The sequence below is a fragment of the Nuphar pumila genome, chromosome 9 (genome assembly GCF_984573655.1).
Source record: "Nuphar pumila chromosome 9, dmNupPumi1.hap1.1, whole genome shotgun sequence".
Classification (NCBI taxonomy): Eukaryota; Viridiplantae; Streptophyta; class Magnoliopsida; order Nymphaeales; family Nymphaeaceae; genus Nuphar; species Nuphar pumila.
Genome location: NC_143257.1, coordinates 7,063,244 through 7,077,720, shown reverse-complemented (window position 1 = coordinate 7,077,720; position 14,477 = coordinate 7,063,244). Strand labels below are relative to the sequence as shown.

General features: G+C 37.8%; 1 protein-coding gene across 3 annotated transcripts in view; it reads right to left on the bottom strand.

Annotated features, from left to right (window-relative positions):
• LOC149828343 (Transducin/WD40 repeat-like superfamily protein) overlaps positions 1 to 11,444 on the bottom strand; it is a 33,516-nt gene extending 22,072 nt beyond the window's left edge. The window contains exons 1-8 of one of the 3 annotated variants that reach the window (XM_090017530.1): positions 10,952 to 11,444; positions 10,759 to 10,843; positions 7,133 to 7,235; positions 6,888 to 6,972; positions 5,456 to 5,539; positions 5,201 to 5,310; positions 218 to 383; positions 9 to 111 (exon numbers count right to left, since the gene is read on the bottom strand). In XM_090017530.1, the coding sequence (XP_089873656.1) occupies positions 9 to 111; positions 218 to 383; positions 5,201 to 5,310; positions 5,456 to 5,539; positions 6,888 to 6,972; positions 7,133 to 7,235; positions 10,759 to 10,843; positions 10,952 to 11,068 (853 nt within the window). In that variant the 5' untranslated portion in view covers positions 11,069 to 11,444. Of the gene's footprint in view, positions 1 to 8; positions 112 to 217; positions 384 to 5,186; positions 5,311 to 5,455; positions 5,540 to 6,887; positions 6,973 to 7,132; positions 7,236 to 10,758; positions 10,844 to 10,951 lie in introns of those variants that run through there. The other 2 variants (XM_090017531.1, XM_090017532.1) reach the window with 2 other exon arrangements.
• Between the last annotated feature and the right edge of the window lie 3,033 nt (positions 11,445 to 14,477).

Genomic DNA, 14,477 nt, shown 5'->3' with positions numbered 1-14,477 from the left:
TGCTTTACCTTCTTCAACAGACTCAGCAAAGCTAACAAGTGCCTTTCCCTCCTCAATACGAACTATTTTCCCATTAAGCCAGAACCCTTGAGAAGACTTATGTCGCAAAACCTATAAGAAGCACAATGAACTCAAATTAAGAAAGAAAGACAAAAGGAGATAAAAAAGGGTAGGCATAGATATTCTAGATTGTGCGCATTTTTCAATACATATGTACCTCAACTGAAGCACCTTCGGAAAATAAGCATGGAATAAGTGCCAACTCGGTATAAACAGTAACAGAATTTTTGGAATGTTCAAACCAGTTTACTGCATCATCATCATGAGCAGGATTCTTGTCGATGCCATTCTTTGGACCCCAACCAACAACCATCAGGTCCTCTCTGTGCATAAATTCAGTTTAATCAGCACTGCTTCTTAGTATAAACAACTGTATAGGAGAGCCAAAAGAAATGATTTGTTAAATAATCTACACTACTGGAAAAACAATCTAAGTGATGCAGTACCAAAATCTATTGGTGCAGAAACTCCATTTTCTACATTCTAACAAATCAACATCACCTTTAGGTGCAGGCCCAGGGTTTATAAAGCAAAAGACAAGTAAAATAGATTCAGTATTGTTTCGTGTTAAACCAACAGAGATATGTCTACAGAGATAAATGAACAAAATCAAATAAATAAAATAACAGTATAATGCACAAACAACAAATCTGAGATAGAGGAGGAGTTTAGATAACTTTAGACTTTAGTTGACCCAGGTGTCATGGTCCAAATTGCAAGCAACAAGCACTCAGTGATTCATGTAACCAAGGAAGACCCAACAATTTGGTTGGAGCCAGTCAATTCAAACAAGTACCCCTTTCAGACATAAAACTATCAAATGTCCAGCAAGCCACCCAATTCACCAGCATGTCAAATAATGCAAGCGGCCAAAGATATGCCTCCCATCCTATCAGGAGGACAGATGGCTCCCTACACATATTTCCTACATTTTAACAAACATTTGTACAAACACATGCAAGAAAAATGTCCTAAAGAACTTATCCCTACAATCACAGGCATAGGTGGATACACATGCATATTTACCAGTTCACATCACAATTTTTTCAAAGCATATAAACACCAAGAGGTTATTCTTGATTCTGTTGCCAGAGTGTAGTACTTTTTCTCCTCCTTTTGTTCTTTGGAAAGGACATCAATGCCTTCTCCAACACTTTAATTTTGAAAAAAAAAGACACTCAGTAGCCTTGGTATTGGATCCACTTTTCATTTTGGATTAACATGAAAAAGTCTATGCGACTTTCTTCTTTCTTTTAATAAAAAAGAGAACCCCCCAACCAAACATTTCTTAATACCACCAAGCCCTACCAAATTGTCGAAATCAATTCTATAATAGAAGCTTTCCATGCACACCAGGGAACAAATCTTTCACTTGAGAAGTGAAAATTTTTCACCAGTGCTGTTAAAGACGGTCCTCAATGCGCGCCTTACCCTGAGGCGTGCGCCTCATTTGATTTAGGTCAAATGGGAAGCCCCCATTTGCCCCAAATGTGGGGCGAGCCCAACCCTTATTAGGGTCGGGTCTCTCTTCTTTGCCTCTCTTGCTGCTCAGCCCTCTCTCTCTCATCTCTCATCACTCCCTCCACTCTCGCTGCTCCATCCTCCCTCTCTCTCGTCTCTCGTCTCTCTCACAGCTCCATCCTCGTGCTCTCTCCTCTCTCGTCTCTCCCTCCCCTCTTGTTGCTCCATTCTCCGTCTCTCTCGCATCTCCCTCCTCTCTCACTGCTCCATCCTCCCTCTCTCTCGTCTCTCATCTCTCGCTACTCATCTCTCACTCTCTCGTCTATGATGTATGAAGCAGAAAAAAGGAAGAAGAAGAAGAAAGAGAAAAAGAAGGTACTTCTTATTTCCCTCTCTTGTTGCTCACTCTCTCATCTCTTCTTCCTCTCCCTTCTTTCTCCCCCTCTTCATTTTTTATATAATGTTTGGCTGACCCTTCTGATATTGTATTTGGTGAAGATAAATAGATTTTAGGGCTTTAAATTAGGGGCTTTTGTGTGTGTTTTAACATTTTTGCATTCTTTGTTGTGTTTCTTAATTTTTTGGTATTCTATTGCATATATACATGCAAAAATGTGTTGGCTGACCCTTTGATATAGTGTTAGGGGAAGATAAATGGATTTTAGGGCTTTTATGTGTTTGTTAATATTTTTGCATTCTTTTGTATATTTGTTAATTTTTTGGCATTCTATATATACATGCAAAAATGTGTTGCATGACCCTTTTGATATATTGTTTGATGAATATAAATAGACTTTTGGCATTTCTTTTATTTATTTGTATTTTTAAAAAAATTAAAGCTTTTTTTAAGTTTTAAAAAAAAATTGAGGCTTACGCTTTCTGCCTCGCCTAAGTTATTGGTGGAGCGCTACACTACGCCTCAACGCTTTTCACTCTATGTCACAGGGATTCGGCCAGACAAGTGCCGCACCTGCGTCGATGTGACGCGACACGGGTGTGGCACCCGGTGCAATCAACCCGACACTTGGGTGCGATCAACGCACTCAGGGTCATCTTGGTCCATTTTTGGATTTTTTTTTAAATTGGCCTATGAAATGGGCTGCGAAATTTAAAAAAAAATCTTGGGGGGGGGGGGACGCTGCCCGGGCACCCCTAGGCCCCCGCCCGCTGACCCCGCAGTGGGACCCGCACCGGAGGAAACCCCCGGACCATATATATATATATATATATATATATATATATATATATATATATATATTATTTATTTATATATATTATATTTATTTATTTATCTTGCCGCACCCCCGCACCCGCACCCATGTGACATAGTTTTCACTATATTCTCCTGAAGCCGAATGTGACAGGAAGAAGTGCCAATTGGAAGTGATACTGACCAAACATTTAGGTTTGGGCATAACAAAACTTGCATTATCTTTCCAAATGTAGGCCTACAGCATGCTTAGGGCTGTTGATCAAGCTCGGACCTCATTTTGAGGACCCTGCCCGGCAAAAGTTGGGCTCGGGCTTAGGACCCGACATGAGTCAGGTCATTATTATATTAAAAGAATATTTTAAATTTTTAAAATGCTCCCCCCCCGCCCTCTTCCTGACCTTACAACCAAAAAATTTAAAGTGGCAGGCTGGCAGCTGTCAAAGCTGCCACCTGTCACTGTCAAGATGTGACAAGAGAGGAGAGAGACACATGCCTCTCTCCCACTCTCCTTTCTTGGGAAGTGGAAATCTCTCTCTCTCTCTCTCTCTCTCTCTCTCTCTCTCTCTCTCTCTCTCTCTCTCTCTCTCTCCATGGCTGGAAAGAGAGTTAGCAAACCCTTTCTGAAAAGTTGCTCTCTTGAACAATAGGGTCAGAAAAGGATCAATCCTCCTTTTCCAACAGGCCTCTCTTTCTCTCTCATCCAACCCGATTAAGGTCAAGTCAGGACCAACCCAATTAAGGTTAACCAGACCCAATTATTGGATTTTATAGGTGGGTCACGGACATAAAAAAGAAGCCCAACACGATTAGTGTCAGGCCGGGATTTTGATGGTCGTCCTGATCAGTCAGGCCTTTATGGGCCCCTTATCGGGCCAGCCCAGGATTGAGGAATTGTTAAGATCTTATAATCATTGTGTGTGAATATCTTTTTCTGCCACATAGAGATATTATAACCATTCTGCTACTTCATTGTACAAAACCAATGTAGTTGTTGACCTCTTCATCATGATTTTATCACTCCAATAAGCATCTTCTTTGTTCTCTATACATTCCTTCAGCGCCTGCAATTTTGACACTATAATCAAGGTAACAGCAACCCTGTGAAATAACACAGAATAAGAAAAACCTTGGACACTTATCATGACTGATTCATCAACTTTCTCAGACTTTTGCATTTAAGCCCTCTAAAGGCACATTCAAATATGTTGTTGCCAGTAAGAGATCTTTAAATATTTTGTGAATCCAACTGCCCTAGCCTCTGTTAATCATTATATTTTAGGGCTCCTGTCTACTTTTGCAAGTGTTTGTGTAGTTAAAAGTCTGTGCAGAAAGGAAGACTTCTCAAGTCACTTCTGTGCCATTATGTTTTAACAACAGATTTTGTAATCAAAAGAACCAAGTTTCTCTCTTGTCAAATCTTGTTCACTATTGTTATGGAACTCTGTTTCAATACTATTTTGTCATGTCTTAGATTTGGTGATCAATCACATAAGATTTGGTTGTTTATTTGTAGTTCAGTTCACCCAGTGAAGCAGTGCCCATGAATAACTGTGTAACTGCACCACCTCCTTGTGGTTCTTTTCTGCTGTTAGTCACTAATGGATGGTGATATTGCTGAGAACATCTTTTTTCAGTTTATTTTGTTTGTTCTATAGAATTGTCATATTGTGAGTTTCCATTAGACGGTTCTGAAAGAGCTGAAACACCCTTCTCAGTTTCATAGCAATTTGTCTTGTTAGACATTAGATTATTTGCAAATTCAACCGTCATCTTTAACAGAAGAAATCACAAGTCTGAAGAGCAATGTCAGCTCAAGTTTTACTTTATGAATTTAGTGTTCTGAAATAATATTGTTTTTCCAACCTAGTTTGATTCTTATTAGGGGTATTTCAAGTGTTTATAATATATACCTCAGGTATCATTTCAGAAATTCCCATAACTATCAACATTATCTTAGCCTTGAATTTTGTGTTTCCAAACATCAATCATGAATATACTGCACGAATGGATGTAACATCTGATAAATGTGACATTTATTTTTCAACAGCAGCTACGGGTACATCATGAATAACATACTCATCTTTATGGTTCAGAACTTCAAAGATATTACATGCAATAAATTTCAATCCAACCATGCACCTCAGGGCACTACACCCGAAGAGAAACCAGCAGCATGCATGCACATACCGTATCAAAATATGATAAAATAAGATCAATGCTTAGTAGTAAAAGTTTAACAAATAATGAGGGACATCGGTTTCCAGAACTAGAGTTCATGCAGTCTCCAATATTAACATAGCATTGAGATACTTATGCCTTTTTTAAAGGTAGACTCACATCACATATGCATGTACCCTAGTTTACAAAGAGAAAATGAAAAATAGAATTATCATATTGATGTATTGGAAGAAATAGTGCCATCAACAATAAGTGATCAGTGCAAAAATATCACCACATATGATTTACTTTACAAGTGACTTCTTAGCTTTCTGATGCTTGGGCCGCTTTTTTGAACCATAGTCTTGAACACCACTTGTACAGGAAACCCTTGTATAATGTCCTCCACTTCTCTGCTTCTTTAAAAAAGTTTGAAATAAATAGTGTTGTTGATGTTCATAGTGGGGAGATGAAAGTATACAAGTAAAACATATAGAAGTCAAATATTGTAGCTATATGCAACCCTGTAGGAGTCAATTGTAAGTGTCTGCCAGAAGAACTCACATGAAAATGCTCTGAGAATCCAACCTCAAACTCCTCAAAATGGATACTGAGGTAGTCATGCAATTTGTCAGATATGTCCACTACCTGGCAAGATGATTAGGAATTGAGAATTGACATTGACAGGACAAAATCATAAGTCAATGGATAGGTTAGCTTCACATGTTGTTTGCCATCTTTGTGGTAGTCAAAACATATGATTAAAAAAATAAAAGGGAAAAAATCAATAGGCACAAGATCGATGAAGGAAATATTGAGAATAGATTTTCATATGATTGGGCAACACTTATCACCCACTATCACATTCATTATTTTCAGTGGACTATACAGGAAGTTAAATGTGCAAATTGCTTGCAGCAAAAACTGTCCTATTCCCAACGTTTTTTAGGCTCTGTTGGGGCCTTGGGATGGAAACATCATTTTCATCTGTTGCCAAAATATGGTTTTGCCTAAATGAGGTTTTGAGGATGGAATTGCCAAACACATCCTCTTGTGAATGGTGTTGAAATGTTGTGTTGGGGCAGATAACACCATTCCCAATGTGGCATTTTGGCAACACCACTGCTCCCAAATAGCAGAGAGCATGAGAGCACACTGGGGAAGCTGCAACACACCTCCGATTCAAGGCTCCCAAACAGAGCCTTATAGTTTTTGACAATCCATAGTTTTTCTAAACTAGAGGGTAAATTGACCTACTGTCCATTATCCATTATCTCAATAACTGATCATACAAGAAGCAAACTGTCAAAAAAAAGATTTAAGGATTCAAAATATTTTGGACAACTATGCCCTTATCTATGTTCACCATCATAGATAAATTAAAATCTACAATATGTATATAACAATACTAACAATATAACACCTATGTCACATAGATTGGCATATATATAATTGTGTATGAGTGTGTGTGTGTACGTGTGCGGGTTTGCACGTGATAGTGTGTGTGTTTCTTGTGGACCTAGATCCAGTTAGAATTCATTGTTAAAAAATACTAAATATGTTGAGGGGGAGGGGTATTTTGACTTTTCTCCTTCCCCCAAAATTCTCCCTCCATCTAACTAAAAAACAAATAAGTAAAGAAATCAGGCCTAGGTATTGTGTAAGGGTCAAGCCACCAAACCTGACCCATACCTATAAATAAACAAAGCAATCAGGCCTATGCAGTGTGTAAGGGTCAAGTCCAACCTGACCCATACCTATGTTGGCATGGTACTCAAGGCCATGGTGCACCCATGTTTCACAGGATTAAACACATGAAAAAATGCATGTGTTACATACAATAAAATACGCAAATAGGCTTGCACTATACCAACGTGCTAAGATGAAAACACAAAGTCTGATTTAATAAAGCACTACTCATAAAAATAAAACTATGACAACACATCTAAGCTAAAATCAGATGGATAATAAAACTGCAGCTTGCATGAACATATACCTCTACCCACTCAGCACGGAAATCACAAAAAGGTGCACGATATATTTTTACACGGCCATCAACAGTGCAAACAGCAAGCAAACATCTGTATCCAGTTCAAACAAGAGATTATATTAATCCCCTTGAAAACCTCCATTTGCATATTAAGTGCACAGTTAAAGGTGAAGAAAAATATAGAATCCACTAGACATTTTAATTTAAAACAAATCAATATATGTTTTCTATAAAATTCATATATACCACACCCTGAATTAGGAGCCAGTCCTTGATGTGACCAAGATATGGAACGAACACAAGGCCTCACATCACGTGACAAACATGTAGGCAATAAACATGGAGTCAAAAGATCTGCATAAAACAAAAATGGCATTTACTTTAGAGGAATAAAACAATCGGAGTTCTTCCAACAACAGTAAACATATAATTGGACAGACCAAAAGACTAGAATAGGAAAGCAATGACAATAATGGTAATTAGAAAAGACTTTATAATACATCCAATGCACATGGAGCGTTGTGGCTGTGACAAAAGAGTATGCTGGTTGCACCAACATAGAGCATTGATAACTTTTGGTACCATTACCGATTACCCAAAGCACGTGTGCAATGAAGAGACATAACAAGTATAGAGGCTGCAATCCCATACGTCCCAAAGACAGGGCAATGCACGCTCGTATAGATGACATATTACAATACTGCCCTCAAGTATAAATACAACACAATAAAACAATAAGGGCAAAAAGGACAAACAAATAAAGAATAAATCAAACAGAACATACAACTCGGATTTGGATCAGGATCCAGAACCTATCCAAGGTCACATCTCAGCAGAGCATATGCTCAGTTGGTCAAAGTCAATGATTAGTGCACGGCCATACATGTAACCGAAGTAGGAAAGAAAGCAACCAAAAGACTAGAATAAGAAAAACAAAAAGCAAAATATCTATAAGAAGCAATAACACTTTAACATTCAGTCAGCATTGCAAATTAAAAAGAACAAAACATATTACAGAATATGATATGCAAATAAAGCAGATAAAAGTCCCCAGAAGACGAAAAGCCACTAGCTCCAGAAGTAGTGCATTTCCTCCTACAATTCATTGAGCAAGCAAAGTGGATGTATAAAGTATGACTACAAATTTTTAAGTTAGTAAATTACATATATACGTAAAATCTGATTAAAGGAGGCGAGAATATGCAGTGATACAGTTGAAGGAGTTTTGAGCAAGGATATCTAGCTCAATGCAATCTGATCCACATTTGAGCCTGGGCAAGCTAGACGATCCAACAAGATTGGGTCATAACTTGATGCATGATTTAGACGTGAAATGGATGAAGATCGTGAAAAAAATCTAAAAATATAACTGACAGAAGCCAATGAAGGAACACGATATTCAGAATCAGGTCAAACAAGGGAACACTTTCAAGCCACAACTTTCTACCAATATGTCAGATTTCAATTATTCAGAATGGGTCATAAGCTCAAGGACTGCAGCTCTTTATATGGCCGAATTCCAATATCAGTCACTTCAGAGTATGAACCTATGTCACATGGGTGTGGGTGCGGGGGTGCGGCACTTTCAAAAAACTTGGGTGAGGGGGTGCGTCAAAAATATAAAAAATTATATATATATAGTCCAAAAGTTGGACATAAATGACCCTGGGTGCATTGACTGCACCCAGAATCAGGTTGACTGCATTGGGTGCGGGTGCGGGTGCGGGTGCGGGTGCGGCACCTAGTTGGAGAGTCCCTGTGACAATAGGTATGAACAGAGACATGAAAGGATTTCAAATATTATATGGCCAACAATATCAGTCATTTACACTATGAAGTATGAACTGAAACACAAGAAGATTTCAAATAATATGTGGAAGCTTCAAATTCAAGCATGAGAATTTGAGTAGAACATGTGGAATTTATTGTTTTCCCTATAGTTTTTCTTGGTTGGACTTAATTCTAGCATTATTCATCATGGTCCTTAGCTAGAATTTTTTCAGTTTTAAGCAATGGTCTGAACTGGATGTGTCAAAATTACTACTAAATGTACTGTCAGTAGTTTCCTTTAGGGCCAATGGATTGGGTTTGTATTGAGTAATGACCGATATGAACTTGAATAACCAGGTATGGGCATAAAAAATGCCGACTGAATATTATTTGGGTCGAACCCAACCCGACCCAATAGTATGTGGGTCAGGTTTGGGTTATTAATTTATGTCAGATACCCAACTCAGCTTGGCTTGAGCCGAGTCTTCTATATGTATTTTTAATTAATATAAGCTCTTTAAATTATACGGATCCAAGTTTGGGATTTCATTTGTCTATATTCATGAATATAAGCAAATCTGATGGAATGCAAGTCAAAATGGAGCATCTGCGTGACATATCCAGCAATTAGCCTTTTGGACGGGTTGTATGCACCCTTCTTCTTTAAGAAGGGCAGTATTTTGGCCTTTTGAGTTATATTTTCACATAAATGTGTCTAACAAGGGAATTCCAAGATATTTCGTTGAATATTTTCTACATTAAATTTCAGTTATTAGTGCAACCTACTAGCTATTATCAATTTGTCTAATTATTATGACATCAAATTAAGATGTGCAATTTGAGAACCACTCTTCATATTTTTATTTTGATACATATAATAGTAGTTAATTTGGCAATTGCATAGTAGGACAAACATGGAAAAAAAAACTTAGAGATTCTATGCTAGATGTTATGTCCTTTGCATGTCAAGAATTTAGGGTGGGTCGGTCTGTGTGTGTGTGTTGCATTCTATAGTATAGTATTTTTTCCTTTGCCAAAAAATTTCTGAATTATAAAAAACTTCCTATTTCATGTCACATACTTTTCCTGGTCTCTTCTCTCAGCACCCGTTCTCGCTTCTCCTCCTAGGAACCTTTCCGACATTTTCTGAAGCCAGCTTTCAGTTCAATAGTCCAGTCCAGACAGACTGAATTAAACCGAGTTCAAAGCAAGAGATTCACAGGAGCTGGCTGTATCACATGGATTTCATTGTTTTCCATTAATAAGCAGCTTCTCCGTTGACAAAAGCTAGTCAAAAAACCTAGGGCGTAATGTGGTAGTGTTTAGCCAACGAGAATTTAGAGAAGGGCACAGTCCACTAGATGTACATCAGGAAAACACGGGGGCAAAGACAAGTGGTGAACCCTTTGTCTTGAGCACAATCACCAAAGCTTTATGGATCGTTTAGAGCTACCTCTGGATGCGACTCGAGCAGGTTGTCCACAAAAAGGACTTGCAATTCTCCCTGTGCATGCAGGCACACAGAGGCGTGTGATTTTTTCTTTTTTTTATGAAAAAGGAAAACCCTCACCGAGAACCGGATCACTTTATGAACCCACCTCCCTGCGATGTAAAATTCCGAGTTGAGGACACGACCACCGAGCGTTGGTGCCCCAACCGTGATCAAGCAACAGCGGCCCCATGCGTCAGCGGGATTCGATCCTGAGCCTTCAGCTCGACACAGGACCCCGCTGACCACATGGGTAACCACTAACCACTGATGTGGTACACAGGCATGTGATTTGTTGCAACAGATGCTGATGCTTTCAGTTTAAGCAAAAAATACAATGGTAGCTCTGATGCATCGAAGCGTAATGTCAACATGCCAGAATGCTTTTACTAAGCGTATTGTCTACGAATCTCGAAATAGCCGTTATATCGATGTCCGTACTAAGTTCTAGGCAGGCCATGGAATCAATCGCAGAGCCTCGCATGTAATGGAAAGCGAAAACGATAGAAAACGAATGCGATATTCGAAATCGAAACCCATCTATGCTTGCAGAATTTACTCTGGCGGAGAAACGTCAGGAACTCGGTGAGAGGCAAAAAAGTTCTGAGATCATCATACCTTGCTTCTTCACAACCCCGATCTGGAATGGCGGCCTGCTCTGAAGCGTGATCAATCCTCGAGGTCCAGAGAGCGAAGAAGGGCTCTAAGCACCAAAAAACACACGCAGGTACATTAAAAAAAACAATTCCAATCGTCTGAACCGTCAAGTAAAATCAAAGTGTTCGTGCACCAAACCCTAATTCACGCTTACCAGAATGGTGACAATGTGGCCGGACGCGACGGCGATCAAGTTCTCATCAGACCACGCGATCGCGTTTGGATAGCACGGGAACGCAGAGAGGTACGCCGCATCGAAACGCGACGCCATTCCCCTTCACCCGCGGACGCACCAAGCTCTAACAAGAGAGAGAGTGAGAGGTCCACAGTTCGATTCCCGACGGAGGCGATCTTCCAGCTTGGCCGTCGATGATGAGCTGCTGCGGAGAGGGCGGCAGATCGACGCCTTTTGAACGTCGAGAGTGAAGGAGCGCGGGAGGAGAGTTTGGGTCTTTGTTTCTCTCTTTCGTTGCGGCGGGAGGTCGAGGGATCAAACCCCGTCGATTGCGAAAGAGGGGGAAAGTCTCCTTCCAGAGTTCAGAGTGAGAGAAGCCGCAGATCAAGCCCCCGCAGCGTCGCTCGTTCCAGAGACGAAGCAAACGAAAAATGAACTAAATAAATCACAATAAAATATTGGAGAAGCATGCGACTGAAACCCTAGACCCCTCTCTGCCCCTTGTATATAAGGATGGACATCCAAGTCCAGTACCCGGCCCAAGAGGTCCGAATCTGCTCTGCCTCCCGGATCCCCTCGTGGGTGGGTATCGCAGTTTAACTTGATCCAAATAATAGTTAAACAGAGCAGGCTCAGTTAGGACTGGGAAAAGGAACCTATAAGCTCGTGGCTAGGCGCGTCCTAAGCTCATTTGTACTCGATTTGTTTAGATTGTAGTTGCAATGGAACGCCCCTAGGCCCAGTTTCATAAACCATAAATTTCTGCCCCATAAATATATGATACTGGTTTCTTTTCTATAAGAAAAGAAAATGGTCTCTAATTGTATAGGAAATGAGTTTCTCATGTAGGAGAAAGAAATTTCTTATGCAATTTCTTGTATGGCGCTGGCAATCATTGTAGTGTTATAATAATATACTAAAAATAAATTTGTTTCCTCTTTCATCTAAGATTCAACCCAAGAGTGGCAACTCTTGGATTAGACATTTTAATTGTGTTTTATATGTTTGCTAATTATTTATATTTAAGTCAGCTTAATTGTTTTTTTTGTTACAAGTCTTAATTGATAAGGTCGCTACCTTAGGAGAAAGACATATAAATAGAGAGAGCAACCGTTGGAGCGGCCCTCTGTAATAACCCCAACTCATCCCTATTAAAAAGTGGGAAAAAAATGAACACTTACAAAACCCAAGGATTTGGGGCTTCACGGACTTAACACATTCTCAACAACAAGTGATCATACATTGAACCAACAATCCACTAACTAACTTTATTAATCAATAATCAATGTTTAATAATTGAATTAAATTAATATCTAAAATCGTAGAGTCACACTATCCAAAAATAACATAAGTCACACGGTCTCGCAAGCTTCTTGTGATAGTTGTCCTCATCACTGAGCTTTATATCATGTGAAAAATAAAGGTAGTATGGGGTAAGAATCAAAGATCCTTGTACGAATTTTTCTAAAAATCAAAATAAGTAAGAACAAGCATAAATTAAATTCATGCAAGTTTTCAAATAAAATATAACTACAACAATCATATACTTCAATTATCATTCAAGTATTTAAAAGCAATTATCATGCAATAATAATATCACACATGATACAGAATAAGTAAGAATAAATGAACTAATGCAAAACAGTAAATATGCATGATTCCAATGCGCATTCACGAAAAAATTATTAAGTTATTATCAGAGTTATCTTTTGCATGGATGTCCCTATTAAATGTACATAAGTTTAGTTTCACTTTTTTTTTTTATCAAAAGTCAAATTCTTTACAAAAGAATCTTGTTGCAAATTAATATGCAAAATACTATATGTGACCTTGGTCCATTACAATATTTAACAATACAATTAATTCAAAAGGTTAATAATTTTAAAATTGAATTTTGCAATGCATACACACAAATCTTATGGCAACACATGCTCGTGGCTCACATGGCCTACAGTGGTGCACATCTGATCATCGATGCATCTTATGCAAAAATCTTCACTGAACATGTAACCACACAATTATTTAAACATGTTCACAATGTACATTCATTCATACACAACAAGAATGTACATATAAAATTATTTACATATGCATATAAACACATGCTTGCAACATGCATTTTGCTTTCATGATTCACCTCATACATATCATCCAAACAGGCACAAAATCATGTTGATGCAATATTAAACTAACTAAAAAATTCATGTGTTCATACTATGCACATCTATGCCAAAATTATATTTAATTTCATGAGCATATATTACCAATAAACATCTTTACCAATTTAAGAATGCTCATGTTACAGAATATAATTATTGAGTCATAGTTAAGTTGCCCCCATACACAAGACAACATTAGCATACTATTGGCAGCATGTTTCTCATTTATAAGCATGCAAGCAAATAGTGTTGAACAACAGACAATGCTGCAAAAAAACATGCAACACTGGTCTATCTCACAACAACCCACAAAACTTATAGACATGCCACATTTAGCAGCATTATAACAGGTAAAATAACAACCATGCGAAAAAATAAATATTCAACCTAATCACGACAACATACAAATTTTTTTTGACATAATGTCAACATAGATAAAAATTAAAATTTCAAGGTTATTTCCATGCCAACCCATATGACAGCATCAAACAACTTCATGGCAGTCATATCATAGGCAAAATCGATACAGGGGTCGGTTATGAGCTTAGTAATCAACAGCAGGTCATAAACAATCTTAAAAACATTTTTAACCAAACTAACAACATCAAATAAAGTTATGACATAAAAGCAACTATGACAGCCTCAAAGTAGCCATTGTAAATGTTAAGTATGCAACAAAAGACAAGTTGTGTTATAAAGAGTTGTCGACAATTTCAAAATAGCATAACAACTAATCTTTGGCATGCATATTAACACCTGGTTTTAGTCTGTATAGCATTAAGGCATATTTGTTTTGTAAATAAAACAACAAGTCAAACTATCAAAGTACATAACAACGATAGTGTATCCCAACTATTTATAGTTTGTTGAGCTTATAAAGAGACTAATAACAACCAATTATTTGAAGTCGGTGGCTTAAAAAGATATTAATAACAATCAATTAATTTTTGCACATATATAAACTTTTAATGATAGTTTGCAACATAGTTAGTTTAAGAAATTTATGCACATATATATAAACTTTTAATGACAGTTTGCAACGTGGTTAGTTTCATAAATGATTTTGAGTGCAGTCATAGATTTTTGCACATATATACACAGAGATAAAGACTTTTAAAGACACTTTACAAAACATAAACAACAATATTTATGCACATAAATAAATGTTATTTCATGACAGTTTATAGACATAAACAATGTTGAAAAATAGCTTTATACTACTGTCCACTACGACAAAAAACCAGCATCACTTTGTGGTGTAATCAATTGATTTTCAGCGTTATTACAAATGTAAAATAAATCATATTTTGCATGCATACGTATACCAGCAACTATATAAAAAAAAT